The 20,420-nt window shown below is 32.7% G+C and overlaps 1 protein-coding gene across 1 annotated transcript in view; it reads left to right on the forward strand.

Moving 5' to 3' along the window:
- The window catches only part of LOC108684149 (ecdysone-induced protein 78C), an 86,433-nt gene extending 76,401 nt beyond the window's left edge, over positions 1-10,032 (forward strand). The window contains exons 5-9 of the mRNA XM_018188271.1: positions 3,988-4,129; positions 6,653-7,050; positions 7,486-7,803; positions 8,479-8,857; positions 9,651-10,032. Of these exons, the coding sequence (XP_018043760.1) occupies positions 3,988-4,129; positions 6,653-7,050; positions 7,486-7,803; positions 8,479-8,853 (1,233 nt within the window). The 3' untranslated portion in view covers positions 8,854-8,857; positions 9,651-10,032. The remainder of the gene's footprint in view (positions 1-3,987; positions 4,130-6,652; positions 7,051-7,485; positions 7,804-8,478; positions 8,858-9,650) is intronic.
- Positions 10,033-20,420: the final 10,388 nt, after the last annotated feature.

Raw genomic sequence — 20,420 nt, forward strand, 5'->3', positions numbered from 1 at the left:
ATTGGATGCTGGATGTATGTTAGCGTTGTTGCATGATGCTGTTACGGAATACCTTTCATCAATTAGCACCGATAGTAATATGCCAATAAATCGATGCTTTCTCGATTGCTCGCGCCTCATCCATATGCCGTTTCCATTATTCCATTACTTCCGCGTGAATTTCTCACTTCGTAAAGCCATAGCCGTTATTGTTTACGTAATATACAAGGTGTCCTAAAATTCGCGCATTCGGAGTACAGGACATGATACTTTATGCTAAAACAAACAATTTTTTCTTTTTACAAAATTGCGTCTGACAAGTTTAGTAGTTTTTGCAGAAGAGCAGATTAAAGTTATATGAGTAAACGCAAAAATTATACAGGCCCACAAAAAAAAAGTACTCTGTGCTGGGGACTTAGCTATGTATTTTACTTAGCTTATGTATTTTGAGTCGTTGAATCTAACATCAAAATAGGACCATTCAGAAATTTTCAATCTAGAGCAAAAAAATGACCCATTTTTTCGCTATTTCTAGATAGTCTTATTTTGATGTCAGATTCATATTTAGCGACTTAAAATACATAAGAATAGCTCTCCACTCCAGCACAGGGTACTTTTTTGTGGGCCTGTGTTATTTATCGAATGTAATTTTACTAGGAAAAAGTTGTTCATTTTAGCAAAAAATGAACACAAAAAACAACTTTTTCATTCATCAAAATTGCGTTCGATAAGTAGTTTTTGCAGAAGAGCAGGTTGAAGTTAACAAATAAGTGCAAAAAAAAATTATTTATCGAACACAATTTTGCTAAAGGAAAAAGTTGTTTGTTTTAGCATAAAGTATCATGTTCTGTGCTACAAATGCATGAATTTTGAGACACCCTGTCCATATATTAATGAATATGAAAAATGAGATCCTAACTACATCAGAATTAAGCACCGAACAAACATTCGACATATACTATATAACCATTTTCACACAAGAATGAAAATATTTCATTGCTTGAAAAAGAGTAAAAATTTTCACTTTTTTTTAGTGAAATTATATTTCAAAGGAAAGTGAAAATATTTTTTAAGCGAAAATTGTCACTCGTTTTTAAGAAATATTTTCATTCTTCTCCAAAAATGGCTATATTTTCACTCTCTCGGAGTGAAATTTTACTCCAAGAAATTTAGAGAAAGAAACAGCAATTGTTTCAAAGATTCTTATATTAAGATGTGATGATTATATCGTCCACGATCCTCGTAACCGAATATGCGAGACGGTTCGAAATGTTTGGGTACACATATTCGCACATATAGTACATATGTACTATTCGTGATTCAAGACAATAGCGGCATTTAAATTTTCTTTTACATAAATTTCTCGTAGCAATTCGAGGTAGCAATTCGAATTTTTTCAGATCCTTCATAATATATAGATATAGACATTTAACTGTTGCAATTATGATATTCGGAAATAATAATTGTGTTGTAGAACAAAATTGTCTAAGAGTGTCCGCATCGTTCAAGAGTTCGCATTGAGCTTTACGACAAAACTGTTAGATTGAGAGTAAGAGCTGTAATTTACACAGAATGTGCCTTTTTAGTGCCTTTAATGCCTTTTGCCTATCTGTGTATAAAAAATCATTGTTATCATTATACAGCAATGAAAAAGGTATTTTAAATTTTATGATTTTAACCATTTTCTTTCCATATTTTTCATGGATAAATTAATCGATTTTCAATATCAAATTGTTGCTTTGTGAATCTGTACTATTTATATTGTGTATATGCATGTCTTTGCTTCATATTTAATAATATATTTACTTAATATCTATAATAATTTTTATATAGTTATATTAAAAGTAAAAAGTGACACGATGACTCAAGAGTTCGCACTTGAGAACGATTTAAAAGTTTACACATGAGCAGCATTGGTAGACACCAATTGTGAGTAACATATATTTTGTAACGGTCTCTATTCATGTTCTAAATTCAGTGAAAATTGGATCCAGTGCCAGAGCTGTTGTCTCTAAGCCTATATCAATTGTGCCGGGATCGATCGAAAATTTACTTGTGTGAATACTCTGTATGTAAAAATACATTCAGAGACTTATAAACATATCTGTTTAATGAAAAACAAATGTTATTTTTATTTTAATTAATATTACTTTTCTAATAAGCCACACTTTTTTCATAGTGCGAATTCTTGTATGAACTAATGCGAATTCTTGAGAAGATACTTGCTCAAGAATTTACATTTTTCCCTTATTAGTAGAATTAAAAGCAAGTGATAGTATTAAATTGATACTTGACAAATTTTCAGTTTAAAGTGTAAGGAATAATTTAAGCACCATTTACTGTACAAAATTCTTATACAAGTTACATAAAAAAAATGCGCACTCTCTTGGGTGGTTTTATCCTTAGGCATCTAATTGCAACTCAAAATTTTAAATGTTTTTCTTACACATCAACAATCTGTGTTGGCTCACATTGGCTACTTTCCTACGATTTATTCTTCGGAACCTTCAATCAAGATTGAAATTTGTCAAAATTTGAACATTCAATATATCTCGAAATAATCTAAAAGCGAGATAAACTAAAGATCTTTTCTTTATTATTGCATTATCTGAACTGGTGAATACGGTACAATAAGTTGAAACGAAACAAATATATATTTATTTCACTTCAATTTATTGCACTTCAATTTATGCACTAGTTCAGGTAGTGCAGGAATGAAGAACAGATCTAAGATCAATAAAAACGAAGGAGAAAATATTTAAATGTTAAGAGAAGGATCTCGAAGGAGAAAAGGCTTAGCAATAACGTATCTCAAGAATTACTGCGAGACTTTGATTTGTACAGACGTGTTGCCTCAAATAATAAAATAGACATTCAATAGAACGAAATTTTATTTGCTGAACTCGATATCATCAAAAAGATATTTTATTTTGAGCAAATTATTATATAAATTTTAAATGAATTTGGATTCAATTTAGATGGCAAAAACATTTTAAGTGCCAAATTGTGAAAATGCATTTTATTATGTATGACTGTATTCTATTATATATTAATATTTGACGTGTGAAAAGTGTTGCTATAAACGGAAAAAAATAGATAATACAAAATGTTGCAAATCATTGTGTAATTGGTATTTTTACTTTGACTTATAATGTTTTGACTTGTATTTTTACTTACATTAAGTTTTGAAACTTTAACATGATTTTTTTAAATTTGAATTATTTAATTAAACATTGTTGCAGAGAATGATTATATCTTATTACAGTAATTTTTGTAGAATTTTTGATAGTTTGTAAGAAAGTAAGTTTTTTCTAACAAATGATACTTAAACGTTTTGTTATGACACGCCTATTAAAATAATTAACATTAGAAATTAAGAATTTTAATGATAACCATCTTTCTCCACCGGAGAAAAATTAACTCCTTTCACGAAAAAAGATATTCAGAAAAATATTCAATAATAATTTTACCACAAAAATAACGGGTTATTTCATTATCATTATTTATTTATTTATATAAATTTCGACATAATTATAATTTTTCATCTAGAAAAATACACGATTTTGAATTTAATTATCAAAATAATTAATGTGAAAATTTATTAGTAAATGATAGCCATTTATGAAATCTGCGCCGAGAAATTAACTCTAAATTTCATAAAAAATTTAAAGAGACATTCATAATGATAAGACCATATTTAGAGATATAGTGTGTTATTCAATTATCATTTATTATTATTAATTGTGTATCTCTGAACATACAAATGTTCTAAGATGTAATTATAACAAAATTTCCCATCACGGAAAATGAGCGATATAATACAAAGTGCGTTCGAGAACTTACTTTTCTCATGAGCGCATTTTCCGTTAGCTATCTCGCTTTTCCTGTAACCCTCGACGCTACAAAGAAGAGCATGGAGTGTCGTATTTTATACACGGAGAGATATAATTAATCCCGCGACGGTCTATGGGATTGTTATTAATAGCGCTTCCTTACTTCCTGTTTCAGGGCTTCTTCAGAAGGAGCATACAGAAGCAGATAGAGTACAGGTGCTTGAGGGACGGCAAGTGTCTTGTCATCAGATTAAATCGGAACCGTTGCCAGTACTGCAGATTCAAGAAGTGCCTAGCCGTCGGCATGTCCAGAGACTGTAAGTACCGTGTTCGCGCTACGTTTAACAATTTTTACACTTCGTTTAGTCTAGACAGTAGTCGGCAAATTCCGTAACGTATCAATATCGAAGATATTACTGAGTAACATTATCGAATATTTAATTCACATACAGATTGTATATAAAAGAAATTCCTTAAAAAGAAATTGATAATCAATATTGCATACATTTTTTTAAAAGATTGTGAAATCTTTTCCATCTCTAAAAATCTTTTCAATCTTTTCTGTGTTGATACTCTTATTTTATATAAAGTATATTAAATAATTATGAATTTATGCAATATATTGATATTAAGTATTTTAAAAAATTATTTAAAACTGAGTTGTAAAATAAACAGTAGCTAGTACAAAATTATATAAGGTATAAAAATGCATATATTTTCTTTTTTTTTTATAATGGCAAAAAATTGTATAAAATTTTCAAAACAGTTAATGAATTTTTTAAATTAATTTAAATATAACTGTATATATAGACAGAGAGAGAGAGAGAGAGAGAGAGAGAGAGAGAGAGAGAGAGAGAGAGAATGTTTAAACATTAAAAATTAAAAAATATTTTGATCTTATATGTTATTTGTTAGTTACATTTGTAAAGCCCCGAGTACGACAAGTTGACTCTTTGATTCTTTACGCGTGTCAGAAACGAGCTTACGAGTCCATGGCGCCGTTAGAAATTCAAACAGAATTCTACGAGATCGCAATTCTAGCCGTCAGTGATGCAAAATCTACTTGCCGCCCGTGTCGAGAGAGCAAAGTAAACCAAAGGGCAGGCGTGTACATAATTAAACGTCAGAGTTCCAGGGCGCAATACCGGTCTACGTGTACGACGTGCGAGCTGCGAGTACCGCTTCATCATCGTGTCACGTGTCGCAAACGAAATTGTAACGAACTCACGTAGACTCGCGTAGACGCGGGTGTAATAATCTAGAGGAACGCAAACGAGATGGCTTTCATTTAAATCCACGGGACTCAACTTTCAGAAATGTTAAAACTTTTGACGTAAAATATCTTCAGACTACGGCGTTTAAATCAGGAGTCCATGAAACTAAAGTCTGAAATTATTTGAACCGTGAGACTTTATTGTCTGTGTCTCTGAACCGTGATTCGCTAAAGATCTCCATTTCTAATCGATTCCAAAAAAATCATTTCAATTTTTAAAAAGGAACATTGTTAAATATTAAAAGAGCAATAATGGTAACTCAATTCCTTGAATTAAATAAACATTCTATTATTTTAACTTACATGTATGTCAAAATGTCAATCAATCATGTCATTTCTATGATTAGTTTTAATTTAAATAACATCTGAATCAATACATATATGCATTTAATAAATGATGAACTAAATTTGAATTAAATTTAATACTAACTCTAATGTTTAACTCTAATGTTTTAGTTAAATCAATGATATATTGAGGAGCAGTGATATAGATATTCATATAGAAATGATAAAAAATAACTCAAATTTATGAATTTAAAAACTAAGTAAAATATCAATTCTCAAATTTTCAAAATGAATAAAAAACAAGAAACTGTAAAAAAACGAGCTAAGAATGCGCGCTTAAAATTGCGCAATACAATATAAATAAGATTTGAATATATTCACAACATTACATTATTATGTATATAGCCGAATATTACAGAAATGTTGCAACACTTTTTTCAATGGAATTCGGAACTTGCTCGTAGAGTAATTGAATGTAAATGATTAGATTCATAAGCAAGAACCAATCACTCAATGAATAAATTACATTCCGAAACTCGAAAAAAAAAGTGTTACAACTTTTCTATGACCAGCTATAGAAGTTTCGGTTAATCTTTTAGCCATCTTCATCATTTGATCAATATGTAATGAATTCACATACTTAAGATCCAACGAAAATCATAGTAATGTTCCTCCTGAGGCAGTCAGCCTTTCTCTTATAGAGAATCTCAACTAGTTGAATTGTTGGATAGTACAGAAATAACTGAATGTCTCGTTTGAAATATGACCGATAAATGCTTAGATACTTCATTTCTTAGTAATCTTTAATTATAAACGGAATATGATTAATTTCCATATGAGTCGAACAGTAAATAAAATTCAGAATAATATTAATACATTTTTAATGATAAAACTATTTTGAGCGTGACCAAGAGAAATGAGCTGTTGTCAAATTTGAACTGTCTCTCTTTATAACAAGAAAGATTATCCTCGCTCTTATTATCACATGAAAGCACATCTTGGTATAATAACATTTTGAAAAGTTTACTTAAGATTGTTTGTTTGAAAGATAAAAAAATTTTTAATAAAATAAAAAATTTACGTTTTTTCAATGATAAATTGGTATGAAGGAATATTCGCAAAAATATTTTCAATTTTATCTACAAAAATCAGCTTTTATTTACAAAAATCAATATTATAGCGAAGACCGCCGCAAGGAATGAAAAATATATGTACCGAAAAATAATTTTATCGAATACCTCGAGATTTCCCCAACGATCACATTCTACTCGTCTCTTTGCAGCCGTGAGATACGGCAGGGTGCCGAAACGCTCGAGAGAACGCGGCCCTGAGGACACGATGGCGACGACCATGACGACGACGACGACGACGACGACGATGGCGGCTATGGAAATGCAGCAACTGACTACACCTGATACCGGCAACAACAATGCCAGCAACAAGAACAACAATAACAACAACAATAACAACAATAATAATAATAACAATAACACCCAGAGCCAAAACGCGATCTCACGGGTACCATCGGCGGCAGTGGTCGAGGCTGATCAATCAGACGCTGACGTGAAGCAACTGGCTGTATACGATGTGATTCATCAGGTCTCTCAGGCTCATCACGCTCATTGCGGCTTCACGGAAGAGTCCACTAGGGGCCTCACGAGGAAACCTATGATAATACCGGTGAGCCATTAGAAAATGAAAAAGGAAACTAATCCGTTGCGATCTAAAACATCGCCGCTCTAAATCAGTAATCGTCATATAACAGTAATTATAATAATAAAATAATAATTAAACAACATAGTAATTAAACAGTAGTAAATGAAAATTGATCCAGAAATGTCCAACACAAATAAACAAAAATATTTGGTCAAAGCAGGTCTTGGTATCTAATAATAATTAAATTCAATAAAACAAAGATCTATATGTATTTTTTTTAATACACAATAAAGATCTTTTCCGAATCGATTGAAAGAATGAAAAACATATTAACTTTGCGATATGTCTCTTTTTGACGCAGAACGGAATTAGTTTAATTTCTCATTATGTATTAGCGCGAAGACTTCCCGCTGGAAGTGGTAGCAAACTCGCAGGTCTGTTTGTAATCTTGCTGATTAGGCGAGTAATTCTTCGCAGCCCGCGAGCCCGGAAGATCCAGAAGCAGCATCCTCGACCGCGGAAACTGTTGAGTCGCAGAGGATCTGGTTGTGGCAGCAATTTGCCACTAGAGTGACGCCGTCGGTACAGAGGGTGGTGGAATTCGCAAAACGGATGCCGGGATTCTGCGAACTCTCGCAAGACGACCAGCTGATCCTGATCAAAGTCGGCTTTTTTGAGGTATGGCTCTGCCACATCTCCAAAATGACCACCGATAATTCGATGACTTTTGAAGACGGCACTTACTTCACCCGCCAGCAACTGGAATTGATGTACGAGGTAAGATTAAAACTGATTAAAGATCAATACAGTATTTAACTTATATTAATTTTAGTAACACACTTGTATCTATTTCCCTAAGTCTCAATGAAATTTGTACTTTCGAATTTATGAATTTTAGATTCATTCTTTATCACATAAAATTGACTATTTTTTTCTCTGTTGAGAAAGAAGTTGAACATAAAATAATAAATTTAATCGTTTTCTGTGTTTTCAATTTTGTCTTTCCTTTACTAAATCCAATTTAGTACTAGCCAATTTAACACTTCGTTGTCACACTACAGAAATGACACACTTGGGTATAGCATACCTAATCCAATTCGATTGCTTATAGCTAACTTTCATAAAAATGAACATATTGTAAAATTTTATTTTCAATCGAAACGCCAGACATTAAGGACTATATCGGTATTAAGTGAATATATTTGTTTTTTATTAATAAAATATTATAAGCAATGGAGAAATTATTAGAAAAAGAAAACCAACTACATTACATCCAAGATGACATCAAAGGGTTAATATTGAAAGATAGTGATTAATTACTTATTTTGAATATTAAAAATACTTTTAGTATTCAAATTAAGTAATTAATTACTTTTTCTAGTATTAAATTTCTGTAAAGATTATTATTATATTATACGATCATTATTTTATTCGACTATTTATGATCGACAGCCCGATTTTGTATCTGCACTAATGCAAGTCACGTCATCGTTAAATGCCCATCAACTGACGGACACCGAGCTGGGCCTGTTCTCGGCGGCGGTGCTGCTGAACGAACGATCAGGACTGAACGACGTCAAGGCCGTTCAAAGGCTGCAGGATCGCGTCCTGGAGGCATTGAGGGTGCAAACAACGCGACCCTCTGGTGAAGGTGCCGGCGGCACCGCGATCACCAACGTCTCGCAAAGGATACCCGAACTGAGAGCGCTCGGCGCTAGACATGCCAATCTCTTAGACTGGTTTCGCAGGAACTGGACGAAGCTCAAATTACCGCCGCTGTTCGCCGAGATATTCGACATTCCTAAATGCGAGGAGGATTTGCAATGAAAAGGTAATCTTCAACAATAATTTAATAGAGACCGGTTGTGTGAATGGAAGGAGGGGAAAGTGAATTTTTATTTGTATTCAGTGAAGCGAACGCTTCGTGAAGATGTGAGAGCATTCGTTTTATACTCGAAGCATTCGTTTCTATAAATAGAATAACGGCGATAATACCGTGAAAAAGATACGAGTAATGAGAAGCGCGAATTCTGTATACTGCTGGATAATCGATAACTGACTGCAATATATATTTGCAAACGAATGCTTCAAAAGAGTATTCATACGAAGTACAGGATATGTTTACGCTTTACGATTTAACTTTTAAACGTGTGCTCGTTTTTATCTTCTCTGAAAACCCTTATTTCACGTTTATTCATATTATTCAACGTAATTCCAGTTTCTCTCACTTCTCTTTTGCTCATTTGATAATTTGATATTTTTAATAATTTGATGCAACACAAATAAAGACTGCAAATGTTTGATTTTTCGTTACTTATACCATGATCATGATAAAATAACAGTATGAAATCAACGAATTTGAATAATAATCCAATATAGTAATGCAGTCTTAATTATCTTAATGCAACGTTGCCTCAAACAATTCAAAATTAAATTAACAAATCTACGGGTTTTTCGCGAATTGTTTGCTTCGATCACTTTAAGAAATTTCTGTACAGATATTAGTCTAATTTGTTTATTATTATTTAATTATCTTGAAATTAAATTTTGCTAAATTACTTTATTTAATGTATCCAATCTTAAGCTCTTGAATTGTCGAATACAGTGAAATATCCTTTGTTTAGCAGCCTCTATAAGCTACAGCGAGGTAATTCGAGACCAATGATGCCGTGCTGTCGGTGATAAATTGGGCCCAGCGTTTACCGAGGCCGTTCTGAATATCTAGAATCGTTTTAACTCATAGAGTTAGCGAAATACATCTAACACGATGATGAGACTCAAATTGAATGAAGAACGGACGGTTGAAACGAGGAATGAAGTATGCCTATGAAGATTGTTTATCACAAGAGAAATTAGAAAATTAGAGAGAAAAGAAAAACTAAGACGCGATTGTCGACGACTGATGGCGATTCCCATTGAGTTGTCTCGGTTATTTAAAAGTCAGCGGAAAAGGAATTTTGGTTGAAAGATCGCGAAAGAAATTTGCCGTACTAGAAAATTAAAAAAGAAAGAAAGGAGAAAATTACAGACGCAATTGTTGATTATCTGAACAGCGAGATCGCGCAGCGGACAGTAATGTGAATTTCTAACGACGATGTTTTAGGGGACATCCCCTGAAATGTTTTGATCGCTCCAGTGAATAACAGAAGATGATCTCAAGAAAGAAGAAGATTACCTTTAAAGAGTCGCGCAAGCAATAAGACGGAACTTCTCCGTGCAAGCTCCGCGCAAGTTCGGAGGAAAATTCGCAATTTGCTCAAATTCAACAGAAACGGCTTTGTACTATTCGTCAAGCAATAGCACACACGCATTACAACAAGCGAGTCTCCGAACGGGCGTATATTTGAATGAAATACTCAATCGACGAGGGAGGGATCTTTCGCGCCGCTTTGCTGTCGCGCCAAGTAAATAATTGTTTTAACGAGCGTTGCGATGAGGAAACAAGCACAAAAAGCGTAACAGAATCATGGACGTCCGTTCGTGCTCAAGATTCTGTCCTTTGATTTTTCTTTCTGTTTCTCTTCAAATAATTCTAAGACTTAAGAATATATATGTATATAATAAATATATACAGCGTACAGTACCCGTCTGAGCGGCTAGAACGGAAATCGGCCAAATGATAGCATCAGAAACACCAACTATATTCAACGGACATATCAGAAATTAAGATTACAAAGTGTTCCCTCATGTATTATTATCGTTGCTGAGCACGTACGTGTCTCTTTAGAGGTGTTGCGGCCAGCGTAATTGTGATCAGTTCGAATTTTAATGTTGCAGACACGTGAAAAAAATTGATTTCAATAAACGATATATTATAGAATAAAAAAGAGTACTACACACTTTTTTAAATAAAAATTAAACACAGCGTTTTTCCTATTATATATTTATAATAATTATACAGTAAAACTACTCACATAGCAAGTTGCCCGCAGATTGCTGTCCATTTGCTTCAAATTGCTCTGCTGAAATTGCCTTTTATATTAAGGAAAATAGTTTCCGGCTTTGCATGTTGATTGCTGATTTTTATTGCCACTAATAGTTATGAACTAATTTTATTGCCACTAATAATTATTTGATGATAACATTCAACGATTGCCCTTTTTCCAACAAATTGTAGCAACTTTTATAGCAATAAAAATGCTACAGCATTTCCGCTCATTTGCATAGACAACCGTTGTCCGCACAATATCTTTAGATTGCCCTAAACAAAACTAGTGTCCCAATGACAGCAACGTGATGGCAATTAAAGGGAAATTTGTGCCAAGCAACTATTTTCTTTCTTATACTAAGGAACGCTTGGCTATTTAGGAGAATCTTAACTGTATGTTAATACATGTTGTATAATTATACAAAAAGATTAAAATGTCTATTGAATTGATACATATAATAGTTTTAATTTCACGTGCTAGATCGTTAATTAGCCAATCGAGATTTTTCTGTGTCCCCAACATTGAAAATCGAACTTGTCATTTTTGATCCTTGATTTGTTGCGAAGGTGATGACAAAGAAATGATGATGAATGATTGTACGGCCACGTAAGTGTAACAAAACGCGTGTGCGATTGAGCACGAGACTCGCGCGATCTAACCGCGCATTCATATATGCATACAGCTATGAGCTTACGTATGTAATTAAAGGCGCACAAGCGCTGAGAGGGAGCGTATACAAATTTCATGCTGTTCATGCAAGGCTCGAAAAATTCTTTATAGGAACGTATCTTCTTATAGACGCATCTGCTACGAATTTCAATCTATGCAATCTCTATTTTTATTACTCGACAAGTAGAATAGCGAATTATATCTCGATATACATATATATAATTATATAATTATATAATTATATATATATATATATACAATTATATATCGTCGCGCGACGCTTCGGGAAGCTGTTCCGAGTGGAAACACATAAGACAGAACCGGAACGTAAATGGCGATTCGGAATAAAGTTCCTCAATTAATCCACGCAGAATAATTTGCACGTTTACTCGTCGCGGCAAACCGCGTGTCTGTGATCTGTAAAAATCGCGCCCCAAGAGAACGGCAACGAGTCCAGCACTTTGTACACATGTGTACATGCAAAAATTTGCGAAATGCGACACACAGCCCGCGCATACACATATAACACCCGACACACACGCGACATCCAGAGAACTCTGAGCCCGACTCCGCGATTCCGCGCGGAACGATCCTGTGGCGAGCGCGGCCAGTTCTTCAAACTTTAAACACTAATAAACTTTCTGACAATGACTAGCGTGTAATACATAACAATATATAATCACAGAACGCGCGCGCACGCGCGCGCGCATGTGTGTGTGTGTGTGTGTGTGTGTGTGTGTGTGTGTGTGTGTGTGTGTGTGTGTGTGCGCACGTACGTGTGCATTTGTTTGTTGTGTGTGCCTGTTTGTGTGCGATATGTGCGCGAGTGCATCGAAATACTCATTCGTGAAATGTGAAATAAGAGAGCAAAAAGAAGTTTATTGATATAGATATCATTGTTTTATCTATACCGGGGCGTGCTTAAAATAATGACGTTAACCCGGTTTATTATCGCTATCACTCAAATCGAAAGAGAAATCGAAGATGCTGTCCTTGCGATATTAAGGGAAGGAAGGAAGAATTTCCAATCTTTATCACTCTATCTCTTTTTCTCGCTCTTTCTCACTCTTTCTAAGCGCTCACATCAAGTTGTGAATAAACATATCATACTTAATTAATATATTGGACAAAGAGGATATCATCGTTTAATATAATATAAATATATATACAAATATATATATAGGAGAAATATATATATGTATATTACAAAGGAACATTATATTGAAACTATATTGCAAAAAAAAAGAAGTAGCTGTTAATTAACGTGTTAATGTCGAGCGAATCGCAAGGTAGAACATACCGGTGATTACAACGCAACAATCACGTGGTAGTGTTCTCCCGCTTTTATATTCTAATCATCGTAATCGGGCAGTGGAAGGTTTCTCGTGATTCAATATAAGTCGAGCGTACGTGACTTGGCATTTATTGATCATATTGTTTCCGCTTTATATCCGATCATTGCCAAATGAGAAAAATGTCGATTAAAATTTCAGAGAGTTTTGGATAAAATTTTGAGAGAAAATGAATGGCAATCGACAACGACATCGCAATGTCCCTTGTTAAAATTGAAGGCAATTTTTTTGAAGGAATTTGGTGTCCCCAAAAAAAGAAAAATAAAGAAAACGAAAGAAAAGAGATAAGAAAAAAAAATTAAGAAAGGAAGATGAAAATTTTCTATTAATTTTTTATTATATTATTCTCTTAGTGCAAATTAAAAATGAGAGAAACATGAATAAATAATAAACAGATAAATATACTACTCTCTTTCGAAATCGACATTTTTCTTCAGTTACGTCACGATCGTATTCTTCAAAATTTCTAGTCCCACAAAAATTATTCGCCGAGTTAGCAATCATGAATTGAAGAGATGTTCTGGCGAGCGTTGCTGGAGTATATAATTAAACGGCCAAATACATCATAGTAATAATATAGCGTAATATTGTATTATTATGATAAAAGATAATTCTCTATTTGTCTCTATCTCTTAGCGACGGCGCCGGTCAATCGTCCTTTGTCGTCCTTGCGCAGCGCCGATAGTGTTCCTTCGTATTCTTGGCCGGTTGTTTGCGCGCGATGATGCTCCACTTTTAGGGATGTGTCCAGATCCCTTCGCCCTGATCTCGCCCAGATTTTTCGTTTTGATCGCCGGCGGTCCTCCGTTCTTCGACTTTTCGTAGCATAAACGCGACGATTGACCGGTAATAAAGGAAAAAAAAACCACACACATAAAAAATCGAGTCGATGTGTTTAAATATATAATAATAATTGGAGTCTCTGGAGAAATTTTTTTTCTAGAATTCTTTATATAATTTTTCAAAATTTCTGTATAATTTTTTTAAAAAAACTTCTTAGATTTTTGAAAATACGAATTAGAATACAGAAGTACTGAGAAATTCTAAAATTTTTTTCTAAGATTTTTTTCATATGAATTCTGAAACATTATATTTTAATATTTCGTAAAGATTTTTCATTCTATAATTTCTGAAGAAAACTTATAAACTCTGAAAAAGTTTAAAGTACCATTTTAGAAATCTTCATACATTTAAAATATAACAAATTCTTAAAAATATTATGAGAAACTTTTCATTATATAGGCATAAGAATCTTTTTCTTTATAGGAAAGACCGAATAAAAGCCGAACCGCAGACGTTGATAAGTTTGAAAATATTTATTTCCAATGTATACGAGACTAAGTTTTTAAGTAAGTAATCAAGAGATTTAAAGTAGATTGAAATCATTATAAAAATAATCATCAATATATATATGTATATTTTTCATTACATCTGCAACCTGGTTCTTATTGGCCTTTTTCCTATTTTCATCTCATGTCGAAGAACATTTCATATTTTTCTATTCTGTTGAACTTACTAAACTGATTTGAAGGGACGACTTTCTTGACTTTCTCTCTCGGTTGAAACACGAGAAAATTGAAGATGTGAAACATTTCAATTTCCCCTTTTTCTTTTTCGTGTTTTAATCGAAAAGTTCTTTTGAAAAGTTCCTCTCTCTCTCTCTCCCTCTCTCCCTCTCTCTCTCTCTCTCTCTCTCTCTCTCTCTCTCTCTCTCTCTCTCTCTCTCTCTCTCTCTCTCTCTCTTCAACCTATCCTCCTTCCGCCCTGGACTCTCTTAATTTGATCCTTCGCTTTGTCTCTTTTAGATTTCGAGTTTTCGAGATTTCGGTCATGGTGCTATAGTATCTATATATGTACATATATATACTTATACAAATTGTTGGTTAATCAATATACGATACGTACGATTAATAATATTATTGCGGTTAAAATCCGATTATTATCGCTGTGCTCCTCCCACTGCTATTATTATTATCATCGATATGTTATTATCATTAGTACTACCATTATTATTATAAATATTATTACGATTATTATTACTAAAGATATTATTATTATTATTATTGCTACATTGATTGTACTTATTAGTGATTATGATATCGACGTTATATATCATCAGCGGCGCTATTTAAGTCAAAGAAAGGCAAACGCTAGAATGATAAGACGGTCTAGATGGTTTTTGAAATACTTCTACGTATTCCGCCCGCAATTGCTAAGACTACATAATAATCATTCTTCGATTTAATGTAGAATATCTCGGTTATATGCATTGCATTTATGCATATCTGTTCTCTTCGACACACATCAAAAGCAGCAACATATATCCATAAATATATATATGTAACAAAAATTGGCACAAATTCTATCAACAAATTCTGTGGAGCCAATTTCTCCCTGACTCAATTTGTTACCAGTTCCATTTTATCAATGGATTTTTATTTTATTTTGACTTGCCAATATACGATGTTAAATACTTTTCAAAATGAGATTTCCTGTTTAAGTCTATTAACTTTAAAAGTAAAACGTTATCAATTATGAATTCAGATCATAAAAAGTTACATCTATATTTTCAAATATTTTATTTCATTAAAAATTATTTTTATTGGAAACAAATCGATTTTAAATCAATTAAAGAAGAGAAGAATATTTTATTATATCGGACATTTGCGCGAAATTGTGTCCATCATATTATACGTTTAAAGACGCTTGACAAAAGAAATGCGAACATTGTTTGAAAACAAAATTGTTAACAAATTTTATTATCATGTAATTCGTTTACATTCGCAAATTTAATTTACAAAGGTAAATTTTAAAAAATTGATCGTTTGATTCGAATACTCGATTCATGTTATCGAATATTTAACTTATACTATTCCATTTATCAAGCAATTTGGACATATGAGAACAGTGTACAACGTATAAAAATATAAATAGTAAATATTATGCTCCTCCTATCTCTTAGTTTTAAAATACTTTATATTTTTCAGTGAAATTTTCAAAAATCTGTCTCGCTTTTGTTAAAATTGAAAAAGAATTATACATATCAAATCGTACTAATATTCGTATCATTAAGATACTTCGTGAAATAAAATATTACGTAAATAAATCTTGCTTCTTCACACGAGAAAATGATGGGCCGAATTTTAATTACTGTATTTACATACTCTATTTACATACTCGCAAATACACGTGCATATACTCTATTCGTGCACTTTCTCGCGACTTTGGATTCGACAAATTAACATTTCATTAAGATCCACTTGTGGAAATTATATGAGAATTAAAATATTACTATCTACTGTACAAATCTGCAGAGCGAGCCAATATCTCGATTTCACTAAATTGTAATTGATTATTTATATCTTGTTAATTTTCTAACTATTGTAATCTGTCTTGAGGTTTCCGAAATATTTTTCAAAGTTCAACATCTGGCATCCACAGTTGAGGGCAAATGCGCGACATTCGGAATATCATATTCATTATTAATGAAATTGAGGACGATGGCGACAAGGATAATGATGGGCGATATCAGCGTGCCAAGGGAGGCGGGAATTATTCTTAAAAAAATATATTACATATATATGTATAAAATATAATATAACGAAGATAAAACGATATTAAGGGTAACTACAAAAAATGACTGCTCTATACTGCTAAAGTACAAATGTTTTCATTTAGTTGTTTTATAAGACGATATCGATTTGTTAGGGCTCGCGTTTATGTCTCCCACTTAGCGCTAAACCTGACTATCGCGAGTGATTTTTATTTGTAATGAAAGTTACGTATAAAATGTTATATGAAATTGAGAATTTAAATGATTGCATACAGAATGTTAAGTAAGAGATATAAACGCGGGCCTAATTTATAGCGCGTCGGCTTGGGCACATATACATATAGTCCGACGCGTATATGTATATCTGTATTTATTTGTTAATCTCTAAACGTGTGGTCAAAGTCACACGTGTATATTCATACAGAATATCGCAAAAATCGCATTCTTTCCATCGATCACGGTATTTTTTATCAGTTGAAGTCGATCGTTTGTCAATTTTAGTGGTATTATAATTTTTCATCTCAATATTTAAGTTTTTAGTTCTAATCATAAATTATTAAATTAAGTTTAAATAATTTGAGAAAAATAGTTTTTAATAAAATAGAATTTCAGTATTATCTATTCCAAGTTTAATTCGTATTTTGCAAATTTAACTTTTTAGTGGAATTTGATTACTTTTTAGTTAAATTTGATTATTAATTTGAGACTAGACATATGGACTTATTTTCGGATAAAGGAAAAAATCCATTCTCAAATTTAAGCAAATCATATTCGGAAGGAGGCAAACCCCGCACATTTTTGGATATCCTGTATGTATAAAATATGCATTCATACGCACACATACACACATATCACACATAACATATTCTTCTATTGCTATATTCGAACGCATGATGTGCATTCTCTCCATTTCGCATAAGATATTTAATATTCGATTTTTTTGTCTTGTCGACAATCGTAGCAGTGTCACACAGCGACATTCCAGCATAAAGAATGGATCGTTATTTAGAGTTTGTAAAGAGATTACAGAGTAATTCAAATCTATGTCGCTTGATTGCGTATCGTATGTGGGGAAAAAAATATTGACTAGTTAACATTACTACAAACGTATTATTAATAAAGTATAATTTATTTACAACAGACTGATGATGTCTCTATATAATAAATATTTTTATTCTCTATGTGCAATTTGAGTGTGTCATGTCTTCTTAAAGTCTTAGACACTCAAAAGTTATTATCTTAAGGAAACAACTTAATCAATAAAAAGAAGTTTAGCAGACTTGTACAAATTTTAAGAGTATATTTATATAAGACAGAAAAAAAATGTCTATACACATTTTTTAATTTTTAATTATAAATTGAAAGTTGAATGATCTTTTATGCCTGATATAGTAATTCATCGAAATACGTTCTTCATATAGTGACTACAAAATGAAAAAAAAAATGAAATATTTCGACTATATTTTAACATTATTATTATTTAAAAAAACAGAATGTTTCAAGTTCAGCGGTATATGTTTGAATCACCCTATGTGATCGTAAGTTATTTATTAAAATTACAACGTATCATTAATTTTCACAATTTCCATTTAGATACTTATATATTGAACGACCACCGTGTGTGTTTGTGTGTGTATGTTATTTCTTTCGAGTGTACGTGTGCCTGCTTTTGTGTGTGTATGTGCGTGCGTGCGTGCGTGTGTGTGTGTGTGTGTGTGTGTGTGTGTGTATGTATGCTACCAGTTTAAATTAATATTCCACTTATAATAACATTTCAGAAATAATATCATGCTTGCGGCGTAATTTGTCATTATAAAATATGAACATTTTTTTTTTGTACCAGAGATCTGGAGCGAGTGCTATAGGAACAATTAGATTTAAATTCGTTGATTTATATATTATATATCTGTAAATGAAAATTTTATCAATTTATTGTCTTTCTCGCCCTCTCATTAGGATTGCTCGTTATTATAATCTTGTCTCGTAATACAGCATTATAAATGTAGCGAAAATAACATCCGTCAGTTTTCCAAACGGTATTGGACGACTGCAGAATCGTTTATGTGGAAACCCTCGTTCTTCTCATCTATATCCACTTTCTTCTCCTCATTACCTAAATCATCTACACCGAGATATTGAATCCTCTCTTATTAAAACCGTTCGATCACCTATAAATACACGAGAAAACTTGTGCCAATTACAAGACTAATCATTAATATGTACTAATTCATAGAGAATGAGAGGGAAGTAACGGCGATCCACGAAATCGAAGAGCTTACTTCCGAAAGCTCAAGAACATATCCTTAAAAAAATTATGCATAGCAAAGCATAATGCATTTAATGCATTTTAATGTGCATTTAAGACAGTAGAGGTAAGCTTCTCGATTGCAATACACCAGCGGCGATTCTACTTAAGATCGCACATATCGAAATACATATGTACTGTTTAAGATCGTATCAATGTTTAATCGTCCATAGGATCCGGAATCCCTATGGATGTGTGTAAACTAATACAATTTTGCCTCCGAGAGGATAGTGTAGCATGGCAATAAAAAAAAGCGATCGTATGCTTTCTTCAAGCGTATCTTTTCTTGTTTTATATATTTCGAAAAATTAAACTCCCCCCTCCCTCTCTCTCTCTCTCTCTCTCTCTCTCTCTCTCTCTCTCTCTCTCTCTGTCATAATTTTGAAAAAATCCGATAACATTTTTGAATGCAGCATAAGAAAAAAAAAGAAAAATATTACATATAACAAAGATTATGTTTACTAGTATGTTATTGTCGCGTGTTTTTCTAGTCCGCGAAAGATTTGTGATATATGTTTCAAAAAGATGTATAAGAGAAATTATTTATTGTTATAGCCGATCCTCTCGATCGACGTGCCGCAATGCATTTCGTTATGAAATTGAAGCGTACCTTGAATGCACTATATCTTTTCAACGTGTATGAGTGAACTGTGATTTACACTGAAACTTCATAACTTTAAACGATCTGAACGGAGAGAATGCGGTCCGCGAAGGCGGCTTTGAAGGTCTGCGTAGCAGTCTGAGAAAACACACGGGTTTCTTGTAATATATCATTGCGAACGTTACGTAATGATAGTAATGAATGTTACGCTGTCTCGCTACAATACTTACGCATCGAAACCGTTAAACGATTAGCTGTTAAAAGTTTTACGACTCGTGCTCTTCGAAATCGATATTTGAATATGTGTCTATGTAAGATATAGGCATGCACTTCTAATTCGCCTCCCCGTAGATTAGGAAGACCCTCTGACGAACTTAGAAAGTTTAAAATAAGATATAAAGACGTACACAACAAGATAAAAGATACACACACATGCATACATTATACACAATGGAAACACATACGTACCACGCTTCTTTTATATTATATGATAATATAGCGCGTTAAATATATTTCATTGTTATGAGTTTACGACAAGCTCTAGGTAAGGATTACGAATCCGTATTTCTCTCTTTCTCTCTACCATTAAGTTTACCATTATCATATATATATATATATACACATATATACATATATATATATTTGAATATAATATATATTGTATTATCATGATCTTTTTGCACACATCCTTTCATCCTCTGCCAATTCATCTTCCCCCCCTCTCCCGTTCCCTCCCCCTCTATCTATCTATCTATCGCAGTACTCCTTTCTCATCCGAAATGTGCATCATCCTTTAAAAAAAAAAAGGTGTACTTTTTCATATAAAATATAAAAGGCATTGCCAAAATAAATATGGGATTGGAAGATTTAAAGTGGAAAATTTACTTTCTTGTTTTATACCTCCGTTTACATTCGAAACTTCAAATTATTTCCATTTATTTCGCTCTAACATTCGCACTTTATTTATCTATTCCTTTGGCGAGGG

This window comes from Atta colombica, unplaced genomic scaffold (genome assembly GCF_001594045.1).
Source record: "Atta colombica isolate Treedump-2 unplaced genomic scaffold, Acol1.0 scaffold126, whole genome shotgun sequence".
NCBI classification, from domain to species: domain Eukaryota; kingdom Metazoa; phylum Arthropoda; class Insecta; order Hymenoptera; family Formicidae; genus Atta; species Atta colombica.